At 27.0% G+C, this 22,135-nt stretch overlaps 1 protein-coding gene across 5 annotated transcripts in view; it reads left to right on the top strand.

Moving 5' to 3' along the window:
* Positions 1–22,135, top strand: part of LOC129956526 (uncharacterized) — a 232,153-nt gene that overhangs the window by 120,046 nt on the left and 89,972 nt on the right. For all 5 annotated transcript variants that reach the window (XM_056068458.1, XM_056068452.1, XM_056068472.1 and 2 more), the window contains one exon: positions 9,936–10,033. In XM_056068458.1, coding sequence (XP_055924433.1) covers positions 9,936–10,033 — 98 coding nt within the window. The remainder of the gene's footprint in view (positions 1–9,935; positions 10,034–22,135) is intronic.

Raw genomic sequence — 22,135 nt, 5'->3', positions numbered from 1 at the left:
CAAATTACTGTTTATAGATATAATAACTTAAGACAAAGATTCATACTGATTTTTTTTTCTGAATAAATGTTTAAAAAGTTGTTGTATAATTTATTTAATCTATTTGCAAATGGACTGATTTTACCAAACCTAAAATCATATGACTAAAATGAGGACAGGGTCCGTCACGATTTTTGTTCAATGTTTTTAACTTGCTGACCTCTTTCAAAATGCCAAATTATATCACGAGTATCGGCGAAATGGCATTCATGAAAAATATTAATAATTCATGAAAATGAAATAAAATATGAATTTGAATAATGTTATTTTATTGAAGATTTTATAATCTTACAGTGAAAAAAATAACCAAGCTTTTTAATTTCTGTTTTCATTTGTGATATATTATAGAAACTTTTCAATTGTGTTTGCAACGTATGAGAAAAGAATTTGAAGTCAGTTTTAAAGTATCATAGCATTTCAATTTTAACTATATCATTCATATTAAAATTATATATTTTATTTTATATTTATGATTGAAATGTGTTTTCTGAAAATTGAAAAAAGCATTAAATTTAAAACAGTTTTAGAAGTTAAGCATATTCAGAATAAGCGATTAGAAATTGAATAGTAATTGTCTCAGAATCGTTGAAGTTTCAGATTGGATTCTAAATTTATTTTTTAATAAAAAAAACTCAGAAATATTAAAAAATGTAATTATAATTTTTAATTATAGACAGAGAAAGAGTTTTTCAAAATGAAGAAAAAGTAATAATTTTAAATTTACTTTGATATTAAGAATATTTAAAACTATTTCCATTGAAAATTTGATTCATTATTTTATCGTATTAATATACCATCCGTTTATTTTTGGATACAATTTCATATTGTTGTATAATACTTCTGTGCATAAAGGGTTGAAGTTTAATTGTAAGGCATAAATTAAAACAATTACATGCTACAAGTAATTTCTAATTGTACAATTAATAAATGGAAAAAAATGTGAAATTATGGGAAAATTTTAACCAATAATTCAAATGTTCTTTTATAAAATGAAAAAATGAAAAATGAATTTCAAACTTTTGTACGCATAAAATATTTCTTTTAATTTACTAAAATTTTCTTTGAATAATTATCTATTTTAAATTAAATCTAATTTTAAAAATTATTATTTAAACTAAAATTTGAACAGTAGTGTCAGTTAATTATCCATTAATAATGTTCTTTAAAAACACAGATTTATAATATAGTAAAAAATAGGATATTTGCATTTTAATTATTTTCAATTTTTGAACTATGATAATTTATTATTATAAATATGCTAAAATCTTGAAATCATGTTTTTTTCTACTAGTTGGGTCTTTCTCAAGAAATTAAATTTGAATTAAATTCATTGTTTAAATGGTAATAAAGGTAAGAAAATCTTAAAACAGGGTATGTTTATTAAGAATGCATAATATACGAAATTGCAAAACCCAATTACAATAAATAAATAAAAATACAAAAACAGTTAATTAATTAAAAAAAAGTTAAATTAATTACAAAATTACATTTTTGTAAACATTAAACAAATAAAATAGTATATAAAATTGAGATAAGCTGCATTGACATATTTTATACATCTTTATGGAATGCTGCATCAAATAACTACCTTTTTTTCTGATATCAATGAATTTAGTTAGCCTTTTATTTTTGTAATAATGTCAGATTATTCATTAATTTCATTAAGTGATCATAAAAAAAATAATAACTGTTACCAATTTTCTTTTGTGTTTTTATTTAAAAATATGCGCAATCTGTTTTGGGGAGAAACTACATTTTGTATTCAGTAAATGAAACGCAATTTAATAAACTTTTCTTTATCTTTGATATATGCAAAAAAATTATAATATCCTTGTCTTTGAATGAGTATATTTTACGAATTAATTAATTTCAGAATTACAAAAATTTCGCCAATGCTTTTAAAAATTTAATTAAGAAGGAAATTATTCTTCAAGCAAAATATTTTTTGGGTCTGAATAGCACTTATTAATTATTTAAATTTTGAATAAACATATTATCTTTCCTTTCATTCTTTTAGATAAGCCACCAATTATGTGCACTTATTTTTCTAAAAGCAACATCATTTTAAATGTACGAAAATGTTATTTATCAATATTTTAAAAAGTAATAAATATGCATGTGGATGATTTTGAAAACTTACGTTTTGGCAATAGCCTTCATTTTTGTAAATAATTTATATTACGTACTGATTTTTTTTTTTTGTTTTTATTAGCCGCTTTATTCTCTTGAGAGAAATGACAGTTTGCTGATTAACTTGAATTTTTTCAAGACGTTTTTTTTCTCTCTCTCTCTCTTTCTCTAACTAGTTTATGTGACAGGTTTGATCGGATTTAGAATAATTTTAATGTAAATATTTTTGTATAAGCTATTACAATACACAAAATCTTTCATCATCTGAAGTATTTTTATGATAGTATTACTTATTTACTACTTCACAGAAAGACAAGAAATTTTAACAACATTAATTTTTAAACTAATTAAAAAAACTATAAAAATGCTGAGAGAAAATAAACAAAAACAAATATCGAAAAATACGAGCAGAATGCTTCAAAGTTATGTTATTTCTCTAACAAAGGAATAATCTAACTATCTATAAATTTCAATGATTTATTAAATTTTGAATAATTAATAAAAATTGAAAGAAAAAAATGTTTAGAAATACGCATTATTGAAAAGGTAAAATTTTGATTTATAAAATGGTTTATAAATATTTCTAGTGGAATATTTTGCTCTGAAGTAACTTCGGTTAATTTCTAATTAAATAATATTTTATTATTTTTTGAAGATTAGGATAATTTTTTTAAAGATATCAAATAAAAGTACATGCGCAAAATTTGATTGAATTTGGTCCGGATGTTCAGAAGGATATTTGATGGTATCGAAATAAATTTTTTAAATAGTTTCCAGCTTCAAAATAATCAAACAATAAATGACGCTTCCGTGATGTTTCCTTTTTCACTTACAAATAAATCATAAATCTGTTGTGTAATCAGTTACTCTCCTCTTTGTGATTGAGTAAATAGCACATACGTCTTCTCCATCGATCAGTGGGAAAGCTTGAGCTAAATGGAACGACCTTGTGACTTCAAGAAAGAAGTCAACCGCTATAAACATGAAATGAGACTTTTCTTAATTGACACTTTCACCTTGAAACGTAGGGTAGGTGCCTAATCTAATCTAATGAGAATTTATATGAAGAAAAGACAGAAAAAAAGTAATCGAACAAGCCGGATCTGTACTGATAGGTAAAAAAAAAGTTTTAATTCAGATCTTTTTCTTTTTATTAAATAGTTTCAAAGTTTCTGCATTTATAAATATGATTGATTGTTTTTCTAAGCTATCTTAAAAAAAAAAAAAACTGTCGTTAAAAGTTTTTGGTTCCTGAATGTACTACATTAAAGATTTTAAACTTTATTTTTATGGCTCATGACCTTTTTAATGCTTTGAATTTGGCGGTGGAGAATTAAAAAATGTTAAAGATACGAGTTGAATTATGGATAATAACAAGTTTATTATATCTTTAAAATAGCATCAAATATCAATTAATTATGATACAGTGTGAAATAAAATATACACATTATGCTTTTTAAAAATATCATTAAATCGTGCCTATATATTTTGTAAAAAATGAATAATTTTCTAAATATTATTTTCAGTTTGTAAATTATATAATTTTAGATTTATATGAAACTTTTAAATTTATATGTTTAATTTCTTTTCAAGCATTTATAGATTTAAATATATTATGCCAAAATAATTTTCTTCACCCAATATTCGTAATATCAAATTATTAGTTTAGATAGTATGTATTACTGAAAGTCCATTTGTTTGTTTAAATCTTATACAATTCCGCAACTCTTGTTGGATTCAAATGGAATTTGATAAGCATGTTTCTTAGCACCTATAAAGAAAATAGTGCAAAGTTAAAAAGTTGATACGACCTTCTAAAGGGGGTGACACGAGAATTGAAATAAATTGAATTTATTTTATCAAAACTACTAAATAAAAACATCGCACAAAAACTATTTTTGGGATATCTTAAAGTTTTAAAAAATTAGCTTTATAATGACATTAATTTAATTGTCATATTATTTTAATCTAATTTTTAATCAGTTTTTAAATATTAATTTAAATATAAGATTTACCAATTCCATTATTTTTTTGGGGAATATAAGACCGATTCCATTGTTTAATCACATGTATGATACGTGCGATTTTGTCAATAAATGTTTTTTGTTAATGTTGTTAACCACAAACATTTTAATTTTTACTTTTAAAATATAAAGCAAAAGCAAAAATGTTAATAGGCATGTGCAGTAACTAAACACTATCATGTAAAATTGTTGTAAATTCTTTGACTGCTTGACCTAATCTTGTCTCATATTTTAGCATTTTTAATACTTTAATGCATATGTCTGATATATTATGTCTTTTTTTATTTTAATTTTTAGTTTTAGTTCATTGAATAACATTTTATTCCCATTTGTTTATTCATTTTTATTATATTACTATATATTTTATCACTCTAATTTCATACTTTCCAAAATACGTTAACAAATATTTCCTTTTAGTTTTTCAATTCCTAATTACAGATATTTAATTTTTTCTCTTTAAATTCATAATGTCTAGAATTCATTCATTTTTTTCACTTGTTAAAATAACAAATATACAATTAGCTCAAACTCTAAGTACCGGGTTTTAAATATTTAACTACAAGTTACAGAAATTTGAATTATAAGAATGAATAACAATATAGCATGGATATGAATGCATATCATAAATCTATACAAAATCAAAACATTTCGGAAAAAATAATAAACATAATCAAAAATATTTTCTTAAGATAAAATTTAATGGGTTAAGAATGCCAGAAACTCTTTTTTAACTACTATTTATGAATTAATTCTGAGCAGCCTTTATATATGCATGTAAACATATTTTAGCTGTAGCGTGGCAGAATAGAAAAATAAACTTTTGTAATTTTGAAATTTTGGTTTATTTCCCTATGATAGGCATTTTATGTACAAGAAGTGATGATAAAACTGACTTCTGTAAACATTGCGTAACAAGATGAGAAAGCAAAAATTTTCCCTTCAGTCGCTTTACTATGAGATTTTGATAGGGACTTTTATGACACGTGTAGTCTTAGGAAAGGGAAATTTAAAAATCTTTAAAAGATTGTTGTAAGCATCAAGGAGTTTTATCCCTTTACTCAGAGAGCGAGAAAATGCTGAACTGAGCAGGTTTATAGAGCGCATGCAGAATAAATTAAATAAAAAGTGATATTTGGATCAGGAATTAAGAGAACATTTTAGAATGAAGTTAATATGCGCTAAATTAAGAAAAAAATTAAGAAATGAATTAGGATTTAAATTAGATTTTAACGTATTGTATTAACGTTATATGCATATATACGTCAAATTTGAAATTAAAAATAATCCATCCGAAATCTTTAGATTAGTAATTATTTACATTTGGATGGCTTAAACGTCCTAAGGGGTTAAATATTAAAAAAAAAATGTACGACGTGAATCTTTGTGTTTTGGCTTTTTTTTTTTGCTTATATAAAGAGTAAATAAACACAGGTGAAGCCGAGGGTACAATGGCTAATATAGTATACATGGTATACTATATTATATATTCATTCATGGCCTTTTTTTACAACGAAAGTTTGTGTTATTTTATGATAAAATGAATATCACTAATTATATTTTCTCAAAAAGGGATGATTGTCTGTTGGTGTCTAGTTTAATATCGCACATGCTCTGTTATATTTTTGTCCAAAATAAACATGCCAACTATTTTTTAAACTATTTTTGTTCTATAGTTATATCTAATTTTAGTGACTTTTATTGGTTAAGCTTAGTTTTAAGTCTTCATGAACTAGGTACCAGAAAGCCAAAAGTCTCACTCATTTTCAACCAACACTGTGGCCTTTGAATCGGGTTGAAATCCAAATCCTTGAAAAGCAAGCGAAGTGTAGGAATTTAGTTCTGGCAATATGTGGATAGTGTTTCCATTTCGAGTATTGATTGAAAATGATTGGCACTTTTAGTTTTTGGTATATTCTGCAACTCTGTTCTTTAAAAAAAAATATTGATATATTTTTAATTAGATAATATTCATTGAATAGAATTAGACACAATGTTGGGCTTTAGAAACCTGAAAATTTATTCATATCTAAACAAATGAATCAGAGAAAATTATTGTCTGTTGAAAGAAACTTTGAGCTTTGCTATCGATATCCTCTTTCCATTGGTATCCTTTATTCTATTTAGAATCTTTCATCCAAAATCACCCTGCATTCTATTTTATGTCTTCTTTCTGTTGTATCCATTTTATTTATAAATTGACCTTAGAATTTGATATCCTCTATTTCATTCGGTAAATTTTTTTGATTTTGATTTTTGTTTTTACATACAATTTCACATTTAGTGCATTCAATTTAACAACCTTTTTCTGTTGTCATTCTTTTTAAACTTGCATACCAATGGAAAGATAATAATTTTGCAGATATTTAGAATTGATGCTAAAGCTGTTATTCATAAATTACTAAGGGTGAATTTGGCATTAAAAAATAATTTTTCTTATGTGAAAAAAAACTACAAACCGATATGGATCAATGGCACGGGGAATTGAACCATTCTCAATTGCATGGGGAATTGAGTCATGAAACAATTTGCACAGAAAGTACAGACTGTAATATGAATAAAATGTTAAAATTTTATGTAGCTTTTAAAATGCTATGTATTTTAATCTTTACTCATAATAAAAGTGTACAAACTATGTAAATATTTTCTAAAATATCCGTGCACAAACGCACGTGTATCAGGTTAACAAGGTAGACATTGAGCCATCGACATTTCGATGCTGGTTCTCGACCTTTTCAGCTGTTGTGCAAGAATTCTTGCAGGTCGTCAGTTGTTTTGAGCGAAGCAACCCACTGAGAGGATTGACTTCACAAGTCTTCTGTTATTTGCTAAGTGCGTAGATACGTTCAGCGGGATGTTCTTTATGGACGTGATAGTAGCTAGAACGGTGCGTGGGTTGAGTCATTCGAAACGTGAGGTGGCATATAATTATAAGATATCGTTTGATATTCACGCTTTTTTAGGATTTTAAGTAGACATGGATAGGTGTTTAAACCTGTTGTAACTGACCGAGACCGACGGGCGAATTTTATTTTTAATTTTTAGTGGGTTGAATGCATGAAAAATAGGAAATGTTTTAAATGATTGAGGTTAGTTCTTATTGGTCGAATCTGTTACATCGATATATAAAGCGTTATTTAACTTTCATTATCTCAGAAATGAATATAGTTTTTATAATTACATGTGGCTATCAACTTTTATTCAGTAATACAGCAATGGAGAATAGATGCTCCAGGCAACAGTTCTGACAAAAAAGTTCGACGAAGAAAAAATAAGTTGGATTAATGTAACATTTTAAAAATAAATTTATCGCATTTAATTTCCCAATGGTGCCTATTAGTAATGTTTTCGAAGGATCATAAGAAAATAAAAGGAACTTAAGATTGATAAACACTTATGTTATGTAAAAAAAATGATAAAAATTGCTAGTATTTTATGATTACTTTTTACTTTCTTGTTTATGTAGTATAGAAAAAGTGTAGAAATCGTCAAAAAAATTCAAACTCAAGATTTTGACGAATCTACACGTTTTAGACATTTCTGAGTTTGATAAACTCATTTTTGGAAAATGTCCGTCCGTCTGTCTGTCTGAAACAAAAATAACTTTAAAACGTTTTGAGCTAGACGTTTGAAATTTCGTATAAGGTCTTTACTCCTAACTTGCAGATTTCTATCACATTTTGAATAAAATCTGTTCGGAGGAAGTCGTTTGTCCGGCTTTTAGAATATAAGTTAACACGATAATTAGAAAATGAAGAGAGCTAGATGGATAAAATTTGGTACACAGATTTAACATCTATATTATAGATAATTGTTAAATTTTGAGATAAATCCATCTAATAATTGAGCGTCTGTCGATCTGTATCTTCAGCACCAAGTAAACGTGATAATTCAAAAACGCACTGAGTTAAATGTATCAGATATGACATGGGATTTTATGACTACAAGTGCAATTTTGTGTCAGATTTTTGATTCAATTGGTTGAGAAAAATGTGTCTAAAACACAAATTTGATTTTGGATACTATTAACTCATGCCAGAGATTAATCGCCAAATAACTCGCCAAGGAGGACGCGATAGATTCAGTAAAAATGCTAAATTCTAGCCAGAAGTGAATACTCTGTAACTATTGTACAATAATGCCATTTAAGGAGTTCTCTGGCATGGAAGTTTATTGCAGAGTATGCGAGAAAGTTTTGGTGAGCACTCTTTCGCTGGTTATCTGAAAGCACTATTTACAATAATGCACAGTATTTACATCACCTTTCTTTATTTATAACGTTCCTTTCGATTGTCCTATACATTTCTGCATTTAAATGCTTTCTTTCTTGAGATTTACAGTTCACGATTAACTTCACTTACATTTGGTCCCTTGAAATGTGTAAAAGAGGAGTAATATTGTTTCTTTAAAACTAAGAAATAAGGAACTTATCTTCTGGAAAATTATACAAAATGTTTATACTTCATGCGTTTAGATTTTTAATCATTTTTTTTTATGCGAGGAATGATGTTGATTTCTGAGGACGCTCATTTAGTTGCAAAGTTTCAGTATAAGTATACGGATAGTGTTTAATAAAAAATGCTGAAACGGAACCGATTGAAAGGGAAAGCTGAAAATATTGAAATACTCTTTTTAGAAAAAAAATCTTTATTTATGAAATGAGATTTCGCGTGAATAATTACTTTAAAACATACTTTAAAATCTCTTGCGGCATAAATACATCAGATTTTCCAGATTTCAGAAAGTTTTTAAACATTTAAGAGAATTCTTAAAATAGGAACCGTAATTCTAAAAATAAAAACCATAACCGTAGAAATAAATGTTTACGAGAAAAGCTAAGCATTTCTTCTCGTATTTTTTTTCTAAGTAAATCATTTTTCTTAAATGACTCAAATCTGTTGTCTACATTCATCACTTCTTTTGACTCTAAAATCTTACTGAATGGAGGTCTTAACATACATACATTACAACACATAAATGAAAGTAGCTTGAAGAAACTATAATGCAATAGACTTGACGCATTCAATTATTACATCTACATATTTAGGAATCTTTGTCTCTGTTTTTTAATGTTAAAAAACTTTTACAAATTACATTTATAAAAAGTTTACAAATGTAATGCTGAAGAAATGGTTTTAATTTCAGAAATAGAGTCTCAATACCGGAGATGATTTGGCCTGCACGTTGAATACATTTTTAACAATGCAACCTCATGCAGCCATAATTGCTAATTTGGATTCTATTTGCTCAAAAAGAAATGAATTAATATTGCTACCTATAATCGAAGTAATTATAGAAGGGATTCAACTAAAAATACTAATCATTGAGAAATTTTTTTAAATCATTTCCTTTTATTATTTAAATAATTGTCTTTTCTAATTAAAAGATGCTGAGCTGGGTGGAAGATCGTAGGTTCCAGATTTAATTACACCAGATTCACCATGCATGAATCTAACGTCTAACGCATGCTTATTTTACTGTTACGGTTCATATGGACTCATGATGGTGTGTAATGGGAGATGGATGTAAAGAATATCTTCTCGTCCTTTTGCCACTATTCAGAATTAAGAAATCTCTCTTAAAACAGCTCTGGCATAGATATAAAGAGGGACGTTAAAATAACTAAATTAAACAAATGTTGTACCAGTAAAAATATTAGTCTGTTTCTGAGTTTTTAATTAGAATAAGAATGTATTAAATAATGCACAATAAATAAAATACCTTATTTGTGGATTTTTTTTGTAGGGAGGACTATGTTCGATGTCAGATACTATGGAAAGCTTCAAAGATGTGGGTGGAAGTCCAACTATTCAGCCCAGTGTCCGAATTAAACATTTGACCAGGTAAGATTGAATTCTGCTTTTAAAAAACAAATTGGGCTTTATGACGTTTTTAAATAACTTTTATGATTAAAAAAAAAGACAAAATAATAAATAAATCAAATAAAGAAATAAAAACTAGAATAAAAAAAAGTTGTTGTCTGATCACTTAAGAAAATATGCTCGAGCAATTCAAAAATAAGATGGGTAGACTTATCCTGACTTTTTTTCCAATAAGTAATTTTGGGTATTTATAGTTGTTACTTATCTTAAATGGGCACAGTTTATGTTGTTGATTGTTTTCAAAACGTAGTAAATATGTATTTTGTTTAAAGATATATTAATTTCTGGATAGGATTGTACATTTATTCATGCTTTGAAAATATGAACGATATTAACTATATTTCCATTCAGAACAAATATTTCGAAATATTTTCATACATGAATATTTTAAATATAATTTGATCTCATGACCATCTATGATAATCTCATTTACATAATTAATGAAAATTTCATCTTTAAAACCATGTCAGATCATCATTCAAACAATATATGTTAAAGTTCGATTTAATGCCTATTGAATAAAGATAAAAATAAAACTTATTTTCAACGGTTAAAATTTTTATTAACCATATGATTTTAATCATTTTTATTAAGTATTCTGACATTTTTCATTCTGGAATGCGGTTATAACCATTCATTTTTCTTCGTCAAAATAGTGGTGGAGAAACACGCACACATATATTTATCGTCCCTCTCCTATATATTTCAAAATGTATTTCTAATTACTTCTCTCCTTGACATTATTTATCCTCTAAACTGTGTCATTTTCATCTATTTTCTAATTAAGGAATATCATCTATTATCACTCTGTATCTTTCCACCATAAAGTATATGAGATATTTAAGTATTACACGATATGTGTGTAATGAATTGTAACATCTATGAAGTACTTAAATTTAATGAATGATTTTCAAAATAATAAAATTCATTGTACGAACCACACTCAAAATTAAAAAAGATGAATATGAGTAAAAGTTTTGAAAAATTTATCTCTTAAGTATTTTATGAAGAGGCAAGCACCTCAAATTGCAAATTATTCTACACAGACAGAGAAGATGAAATTTTAATAACAAATAAGGAAATAATTATAAATAAATGTAAATTTCTATATCTTTTTTTCGTAGATGAAAAATTTACAAGTAATATTTGGTAAAAACGACTGCTAAAAATGTAACTTTTAGGAATTTCATTTAAAAGTTGCAAAAAAAAACTCAGGTACTCAGATGAATAAATCACGTAAAATATTTGTTCTGAGTAAAAACATCAGAGAAATCACTGAATGCTTTAAAAGTGTTCAAATAATCGCTGAAGTAATTTCAATTTCATGATTAGGAACATACGAAAGACTATTTTTAATTACGTTTTATGCATACATGATATAGATACGGGGTTTATCATTGTTGCATGTCTTAATGCAAAAGACTTTATTAAAATGTTAAAAGAAATCATAAACAATGTAAATTCATTTTACTAATGTTTCAAAACTATTCGTGCTCTGATAAAAATAACAGTTTAGTTACTTACAGCAAGAACTTCCTAATTAAATTATTGGGGGATTCCTATAAACAGTAAATATGTAAAAGCAAAGTAATGAGGTTTCTTCTTAGTTAATAGTTTTTTACAACGTTATTAATGTATAATGGTAGTAAAATATTAAAAAAAAAATCCTTCACAAAACAATTTTGTTTTAAATTAACTAATTTCTCTTCATTCCGTTAGTGAATGACGTATTTCTTTCTTACTCGAACGGAGCAAAAAATAAAGGAACAAATTCCACATTTTCAAAGTGAAATATTTCTAATCAATCTTTCAAATCATTGACATGCTATTCATTTCGACTATCATTTGTCCTTACTTTGCAAACCAGAAATACTTTTATGATGAAAGCGCGAGAGGAGAGACCGAAGAACGTATCGACATTTGGAAACAAAACAAGACCGAAAGGGAGTTCCCTTATTTTACCTATGACCCCTACAAAAATGATAAATTTCAATTCCCAACAAGACCATTCCAATAAGCGACAGCAATTAGCCTTAGGTTCCCTCTCAGTCAAGTCAAAAGCAACTAATATTTATTTGCTTCAACTTCGTGCAGTGATTGGAAGGAAACTAGAAATTGCTACCGTTTTAGATTGTGAATTTCATTATAAAGGCATTCCCCGGGGAACACCGAATAAATCATGTATACTGTTACATTCTTTGTTCCTGTTTGTGCCGTTAATGTCTGAGGGTGCATTTGGTAATTAACGGTTCCTGAGTTCCCAGTTTGGGTCGTTAATGAGCTTTCGAGTAATTTATTCCATTTTTCGAATTATCGATTTATTTTTTCCTGTCTAGAGAATAGTGAATGAATGTCTTGAGTTGAAAAATTGTCATTACATTTTATCAATTGATTTTTATTCTTAAAAACATTCTTAATTAATGTCTATTTGAAAAGTAAATTCAATTAAGCAAGTCCATTTGCAATGATCTGCAGAGATTTATATTCATATTGAATTGATGCAGCTGCCTATAAGAGAAAATAGAATTTTAATGTTCTGATTCAAGAGTTTTCATTTCCAAAATTTGAGTTAAATATTGAGAGAATCAGTCCTTAGTTGATTTGATTATATAATGTTTGTAGATATACATGCATTTATTAAAAAAATTGTTTATATAATTTTGATTACATGATATATATCAAAAATATAAAAAATAATATGAAAAATATAAAAAAATAAAAAAATGATATGAAAAATATAATTTATGTTTACAATTTAAATGTTATTTTCATCAGTTATATTAAAGAATGTATTCAGCCGTTAACGAATCGCTTCTTATTTTTATTTCATATTTATTTCAAGTAAACATCATTTAATTTTTTTAAAATATTTCCCACTATTTTTGAAGAAAAAAAAAACTTTTTTAATTGTACATTTTTATTTTAGATTTTTTTTAGATTATATTAGATTATTATATAGAATACATTAGATATTAGATTATTTTTTTTTCTTCCTTACTTTATATTTTTATTGAACAATCGATATATGATGCTACGTTTCAAATTTTTAAAGTATTATTTAGTAAATGATAGCAAATTTAAAGTTGGATGTTTAAAAAAGTCCTATAAATCTTTTAATTCTACAGAATAATAATGAAGTGGAGCAAAATTGTCGCAATTTTTTTTTTTTTAATTTGCATCTTAGTATTATTTTTCTTTGAACCTTTTTTAGATAATCTTTAGATGAAGACTTTTTTTAGATGTTGTTAACCGTTAAACCATGAATTTTTTTAACATTTATTTTGATTATGTGTTCGATTACTGATTTCTCTTGTCTTATTATAATTTTAAGAAATGAATGAAAAGATTTGCGCCTTGAAAATTTAAAGATTGAAGTGGTCAACAAAATTGACGATTTTAAATTAATCTCTGCTTTAATCAACTATAGATTCTCCCTCCGCTGTCACTGATATTATGTGATATTTGCAGTCATTCTTGCTTCTGACTTGAAAAGCATATTTCTATGTATATTTGACGAGAAGTAATTATTGGGAATATTAGGTTTAAAATATTTTTAGAAACCAGACCCTTTGAATGTTGTAATATCAGATATACAATTACTTATAAGTTTAAGTATATAAAATATGCGATTAAATAAACCAAAATCGCGATTTTGGTATAAATTCATCATTTGAAATGTGATTTCGAAAATATTTTATTTCTATTTTTTGATACACTATTCCTCTAAATGTCAATTAAAAGTAATCCTCACTGTGGCTACAGTGAAAAAAAGCCTATAAGTTGTCAACAACAAATATTGTTTAAGTAATGCTGAATCATATTTAAAACTAACATAACAACACTTACGCAAAATATTAATATCGAAGCAGTTCCCGGAGGCACATGCCAGAGATTATTTCCAATAAATCGAAATTCTTGTGATTCATTGCAAGAATCTTTTCCAAACAAGAATTTCCAACTATGTGACGCGAAATCCTCATTAAATATTAGTTCCCTAAAATGCATTCCATATTCTACACCACTCTTCTCTTGATGCTTCCAAGAATAATTTGCAACTGTTTCTGTATCATTTATTCGACTACGCCGTCCCATCGAATTCCGACTCCAAAGAGTTTTAATTACCAAAAATTCTGAAGTTCTCGGATTCCAAATTAAATGCAATTACTCGGCGAATCACTTTTCTGAGTAAAGTTTTAGTATGAGGAAATGTATCATTTCATCAACTGGTCCTTTGGGCAGGGGGGCGCCTTGAATCGATTCGAGCATGTCGCCAGAGGGGTCTTCTCGTGAGAGAGATGCTCTTTACATGCCGCAAATGAGGAAATCCCTTTTCTCTTCTGTAATTGCTTCCAGTCGTCTCGTTCAGAGGGTGAACGGTTCGAGTCGGATTTTTGAAAGTGCTTCAAGATGGTGTTCATATGAATGTTGATTCTATTGTTCTTGAACTTTGAACAGATACCAGTTGTTAACTAATCAATTTCCCATAATTTTCATTAACAATGAGCAAATGAGTAAATTCTGTAAGGAGGTCAGTTATTGTTGAATAGGTATGAATTTTCTGTAGTTCTTAATCTGAAGTAAAATATTCTCTTAACCCAAATGGAAATTCGCGCTTTATATAAAGAGCAGTAATTGAAAATTAGTTTATTTAAATTTCCAGCATAATATCTTATTTTAATTTTCGCAAAGGGATATCTTCTATTAAAAATATTTTAAAATGTTTTCTTAATTCTAATTCATTATTTGCATTTAATGTGTGTTAAGTGTGTGTTTGGTGCGGTTTCTGATAAGAATTTTTTAATAGATGTTTTTATATTGTTTTATACATTAAGAAACACTGAAAGTTTCTCAAGTCGTACCGACGTAAACTTTAAAAACATTATTTTGACCTTTTGACTCCACGTTTATTATCTTTAACACATTAAATAATTTTTTTTGCTGTAATCAATAGTTTTGTATATAAACAAATATATTTTATGCTTAGAAAATAATCAATTCCATAAAAGTTTTTTAAATGTATATTTATTTTCAGATGAAAATAATTTGACATTTCCTTTATTTATATTGTTTTAACTACCATTTTCTCATATGCTTTGGATTTGTTTGTAATTTCCCCCCAAATTGAGCAGAAATTTCATATTTAATTTCTAACATTTTTTTTTTTTTTTATATATATAAGCTGAAAGCTTTCATTCATCTACAAAGTAAACGTTCAAAATAGAAAACAAATTAGTTATTACAATTCTGAAATTCTATTTATTAAAGATAAAGAAACCTAAACAACTTTAGGCTTCTCTTACGTCTTCTTTAATGTCAGTTTTAATCATTCGTACGTATCAATGAGCTTTTAACTACTTCGATATTTTTTACATAGAATAAATTCTTTCTCATAATCTAAATAAAATTTGATGTGTGTATATTAAATAATAAAAAAAAATATTTATTGTTATGAATTCTATTATTATTGAACATTATTCGTGCATTATATATATATATATATATATATATATATATATATAAAGTAAATATTATAGAGAAATTTAATTTTTTTTTTAGTTGAGTGTATAAAAACATTTTTCAATTTACTTTATTCCACTAAAATCTTTTAACTTTAGCTGTATTCCCATTTAAATCATAGACATGTTAGAAATGTATTTAACTTTTGTAATTCAGTTTTCCGTTTTGAATTTATCTTACTATTATGTGAATCAATTGCAACAGTTCTGTAATATACAATTTTTGGTAAAGGTCATTTTCAAAAACATATCCGATTATATATTTATATACTTGGGACAAACAATTTCTTTCAACGCTAAAATATAAATTTATTTTAAATTCATATTAGACCAGAAATGGACAAATTTAGTTTGAAGCAGGGGAAAAAAGAAGAAAAAGTATCAGACCAATATAATTTACTATAAAACGCATTGGGATTTAAAAATAAATATTATTTCAAAAAAAAATTTAATACTATTGCGATGAGTGAAGCTGTGACAATTTTCTAAAAGTTTTATTTTACTATAAATTAATCATTTCTTAATGATATAAGATTTCTATACCTTTATTTTAACATCTGAACCAGTATTTTAACATCTGAACCATCTTTTTAAACGGGTCACATATGACAAATCGATTCTCGCGGTAAAATTTTTTTTGGCAAAAGACGATTTTTTTTTAATCGACGACTTGTTTTTAGTGATTTGATTCAGACATTCCCATGGCAAAACGCCGGCTGATTGAAACCGTGTAGTGTGAAATTTCATTTCAAACATTTAAAATATTACTTTTGTTACTCGGCCTCTTCCGAGACGGATACGTTATTTGCAGGTCATGGGCAAAAATCCTTTATGTGAGGACGGGCTAATTGGGAACTAGAATAAATGGTGCATGGGAATAGAGTATATTTCACCCCCCCCCCCTCCTCCTCCTCCCTTATCTGGATTTAATACATATTAACATTTTCATTTTGTCTCCTTATTTTACTCTCCCGGACAGATGGAAAGCCTTTTAACACTTTCAATACCGGTTTTTTTCTTTTCCAAAATTAAGATAATTTTGGGCTCTAATGGGTCAAATAAAGTATAAATAGCTATATTCTGCTAAAATAAAAACAAAAATTAACTATAGGTGCAATTTTGGATGTGAGATATATACATCTCAGTGGTCTTTTTACATTTGTCCCATTGGGGTTGAGGTGACCATATAAAATACAGTGGGTAAGGGGAAAAAATTGCACTAACATATGAATGTAATCATAGAAAATCAATGGGACATGCACTTCAATAAACTCCCACTCACTTATCCCTTTGGGTGTTTTAAAGAATATCAGCGGGACATATATGTCCCGGTGGGGCCCAAAGGGTTAAAACTGTCATCTGGTTAACGATAATCTCTTCGCCTTTGTGTAAGTTTTACTTGAAAAATATCTGCATTCCTTTTCTTTAGATTTTCATGCATTTTTTTAATCTAATTTTTAAATCTCTATATCTATATATATATATATATATATATATATATATATATATATATATATATATATATATATATATATATATATATATATATATATTGTCTTTTAATAAAATTTTATCTCAATGATATGCTTTGTTAGTTTTCAATTAACATTATAATTAATTGAACCAAAATAATAGTTTCTTCAAAATTACGTCTGGAATGAGAGGCTCCGCTTAAAAGAATAAGCAAATGCTTCTCCATCTTTCAATTTTTACTGGCACATGCTGCTTTAATTGTTTAAAGGATAACTAAATTTACTGTGACGCCAGATTAGCTTATCACTTGCAGCTGTGTGGACTTCCAGAAATAATGGGATTATGTTCTTAAAAGATCCCCAAAAGAAGCATTGTGCATTGTTACTTTGTTGAAGAAAACGCGTAATGTATTGCGGGATGCTGGGTCCTTGTCCGATAGCAGATCGATCCAGCTTGGTTGCCATGGCAACATCAGAGCAGCAAATATCGGACATTCTTCAAGAAGTTGCAGAGCGTTTTCTGAGGAAGAGGTACTTGAAATAAGTAAGAATAATGTATCATTTAAAGTTTTTGCGTCAGAGTCAATGATTGTTTCGCGGTGCATTTTGTTGCTGTCTTATTTGTATTATAAGCTATTATTATTATTTTTTGCATCAAGAATAAAGGCAGTTGAGATATTTAAATTTTATTTGAGGATATTTTCTTTTGAGAAAATTGAGTTGTTTTAAATTATGAAAATATGCTTTAAAAGCTTCAGAAATAGGATTGAAACAATATATGTATAATGCAATTAACCAATCATTATTGATAAAAACCTTGGTTACTATTTATAATAACCAATACTATTCATACTAAAAGGATTTCTAATCTATTATTGTAAATAATTACTGAGATTAATAAATAATTACTAAGATAATAACTGGTAATTATTCGTACTAACCGAATTTACTATTTTTACTGTCATTTCAATATACATGCTAAGTTTTCCGGACATTTTCAAATCAATACATTTTTTCTTTCGAATTTTTATAGAAAAGCTGGAAGAATCTTCATTGAGATATCCAAAATAGGTTTCAGTTCACATTTTATAATGAATATTCATAACTGGGGCATTTAGGCGACCTCTTAGAAACTGAAGAGAATGAAAAATTTGGACTGGTTAAGCCTTGGAAATAGAAAGCTTCTATATGAACTTATAGGCTCAAAAAGCAGCTAATAAAGTGCAGTTTTCAACAGTTTCGTGTGAAATTTTTATACCTTTTCTTAAAAATAGCTTAGACATTTAGAAAAGTACAATATAAAGGTTTTAAAGAAATTCCGATTTATTTTCTCATATTTTTTTAACTCACAAAATGCAGAAATTTCAACCCAATTATTTAAATTTTTCAGAACATACACCAATATACCATTGAAACATAAATATTGAAATTCAAATGAAATAGTTTGAATATTCGAAGAATTATATATACAGTAAATAAGTTTTATCGGCACATGTGGAAATCAAAGCATATAATTTAATGGTCAGATTTATAAATCAATTTATATATAAAAAAAATCTGCTAAGATTCTGAAATCTATCTGCATTATAGCAAGCTGAAATTAGTTTATACCTGAGACAAATCAAATGATGAGATTTTTTTTTTTTTTTGAATTTGAATTCTTTAATCGTTTTACTGAGTTGTATAAAGGTAAAGTTATGTTAAATACATCAACATATTCGTATTGATAATTCAAAGCGTAGTAGATAAGCATCAGCAGTAACACTCATTTTTATTACTTTATTTCCATAATTTGCATAGACATAGACATTTTAATATAATGTAAACAGATTAAGCACCATGCCAGTTGCCGGGAATGACACTGACTTTTCTCTTCAGTCAAGTCAGTAACCAGTGATTGGCAATAAATTTTCATTTCGTACATTGTCAATCTCTGGTGGCTGATTTTGTACTTTAAAGTAACATCAATCACTGATTACTGAAATTTTGGTTCAGATTTCCTTAGTCATTGTTGACTGAAGTTATACATTTAAGAAGTTATGCCCTCTTAATAAATTTTAAACTGGAAATCATAAAATAATATACATAAATGCATGCAGTCTTATTACAATTTTACATAGATATCTGGCTGTCAGAATCAATATCAATAAATAAATATAATAAAATAAAAAAATAAGAATATCGGGTACCACGAAATAGACAAGAAGGACAAAAATAAATACTTTTGGTGTTTAATGTGTTGATCTACGCTATATAAGCAGCTTTAACAAATGGGTAACACAGTCAAATTTATGATGCTACACTGAATTAATGAGAACCTCGAAGCAACTCATCAATATATATATATATGAATGGCACATTGTCACAAGTTTGCGTTTAGCTGAAAATTCTTCATGCAAAAGAAAAAGTTTTCCAGCAAATATTTGCAAATATTTGCTGGAAAACTTTTTATTTTCTTGGATATGCAAAAACATATGTACTTATTGCTCACAGACAATTAAAAACATTGTTAAAAGTTATAATTGATTCGTATTCTGTGAATCGGTATGAAACTATATCTTTTTTTGTCGTCAGCAGTTTCTAGTCACTCCTGATAGTGCCTAATTTCCCAAGATTCTGTAAAATATGCGTATTATTTTCATTAACAGTTGTTCGTGCAACCTTTCTGGAAGAATTCGAAAAAAAAAATGCGAAGTGCACATAAACCTTTGACCAATTACATATTGTGAATGTATAATATTTTTTAAAGCATCGAATCATTTAATTAAATTTTTATTATGCCATAAAATTTTTTAACTGGTTTGTTGTAAGTTTATTTTTGCATACAATATATCATTCATTTTATAAATGCTTTTATGATCTTTTCAACTATTTATCTAGAAACTTATTTTCTAAAAGTTGAATAAAAGGTTTCAAAAATGTTCATTGTGTTCAAGAATAAGGATGTAGTTTAAAATATCTAAATTTACATTTTAAGGAAAATTGTTGGAATGTAAAGCATTTACTTGAAGGTCAAATAATAAAGATTTTATAAAAACAAGTGATGAATTATTTGCATTATAATAATTCGAGAAAACTTCTTTCTAATGAGTTTATCCTCTGCTACCGAAATATCAGTTAGCGGTATAAGGTTCCCAAACTTTTAAGCATTACCACTCCTTTTTTCAGAAATGAAAACTATACCAAGAGGAATGGGAACCATTTCATCTTGGGTTTCCATTTATTCTAGAGATTAATAATACGTATTTTTTCTGAAAGAGGTTTTATGGACCAAAACCCAAACTTAAAAAACATTTTTAGCATCTCTAATATATGGCTGATTGTAGATTTTTAAGCCAACATCACATTTTTGCAAAATGAGGAAAGATAAAAGTGCATTCAGGATCTTGTTGTGATCCATTAAAGTTTGACTCAGAGCCCACAGTTTGGGAATCTTTGCAATGGAAATATAAATAAAATAGATTTATTAGAAATTCGATTTGTTAGTTTCTTCATCGATTAATAGGCTAATAAAAGAAATTTTAAATTATTTTTTTATAAAGTTCATAAATGAATATACTAAATTTTATTCATAAATCATTTCAATTGCGATATGATCATTTGGGGATATTTCTAAAGTTAGAATTGCTTATTCGAAAGGCAAAATTTTCATATCCTTGAATTGTGCAAAGCAATTTATTGACAAAGATTGTTTTTAAAATAAGCTTGAACTTATTTGCTGTAAGGAATTTGACTAGAATTGCCAGTTCCTGATTTTTAAATCTTATTTTATTTTTCGGCCGCCACCACTACACTTATTTCCTTCCAAATATAATTCCCCTATTTATTTTGCTTATCTTTAAAAAAAAGTGCTCTTTCGCGGTTAAGTTGTTGTTTGTTTACATAGTTAAGCTGTAAATTTGAAGGAATAAAAAAACAGCAGATTGCCCAAAATAATGCTAACTGCCTTCTATCTATTCCAAATATATCATTTATGCATTTTTGAAATGCTTGGATCTAATTTTAGCTGCATTTATTACTTCCATTGACTGTACATCCATTTATTTATTTTTCCTTGCAAACGTCTTGACCTATCATTGACTACAAACAATGCGGTAAACACACATGTCAGTGTACTATTTACTGAAGGCGAAAGGCGTCATAAGTGGTAAGTAATTATTTTTATGAGGAAACGAAATGGAAGTGGAGTGTTTTAGGTCGTCACCTTTCGAAGCACTAGAGGACTCGTTCTATTTATGGTTTACACCTGAGAGTTCGCGTAGTGCTCTATGTAGTTGACGTAATCTAAGAATGCTGAGTGGTATTTGGTGGTACGAAAGTGTTTAGAGTTGACTGCGATCAATGCATTGCGTAGTAGCAGATAAGTAATTTTTAAAAGTTTTTGCACAATTGCATGGGTTTGTGTTTAAATTGATTAATCTCTTGTCTGCTCAGCAATTCGACAATGAAAGTGTTCATAAGATGTTTAGTGAACTATTAAAATCTTCTTAACAGGTAAGAAAATGAATTATTCAGATTTTTTTTCAATTTATTTAGATTATTAAACTTTATATTTAAGCGGAATTTTTTTTTAATTTCATGATAATTATTAAGGTAATAAATACATTGGCAATGATTTATCGTATGTGTTTTTTATATTTTAAGAAGATACATGTGTGTATTTCAATTTTTCTTTTTAATTGCATAGTTGCAGTACAGATTAATTAATTAATTATGCTGAAACTATAACTTCATACTGTGGATAATGTTATTTGTTGTTTATATATATTGTACATATATTTAAACAGAATGGTTTTTTTTAATTTCATGATAATTATTAAAGTAATAAATACAATGGTACTAAATAATCGTATGTGTTTTTTTTATATTTTAAGAAGATGTGGATCCTTATATTTCAATTTTCCTTTTTAATTGCATAGTTGTAGTACAGATTAATTAATTAATTAATTAAAAATGCTGAAACTATAATTCCAAGCTGTTAATAATATTTTTAAATTGAAAAATTAAAAATGTAATTTTAATTTCGAAGTTATAGATTAGTCAGAATGATACCTGTACTTTTAATATGAATAACT

Source organism: Argiope bruennichi, chromosome 2 (assembly GCF_947563725.1).
Source record: "Argiope bruennichi chromosome 2, qqArgBrue1.1, whole genome shotgun sequence".
Classification (NCBI taxonomy): Eukaryota; Metazoa; Arthropoda; class Arachnida; order Araneae; family Araneidae; genus Argiope; species Argiope bruennichi.
Note: the sequence above shows the minus strand (reverse complement) of the source record. Positions and strands in the feature narration are given on the sequence as shown.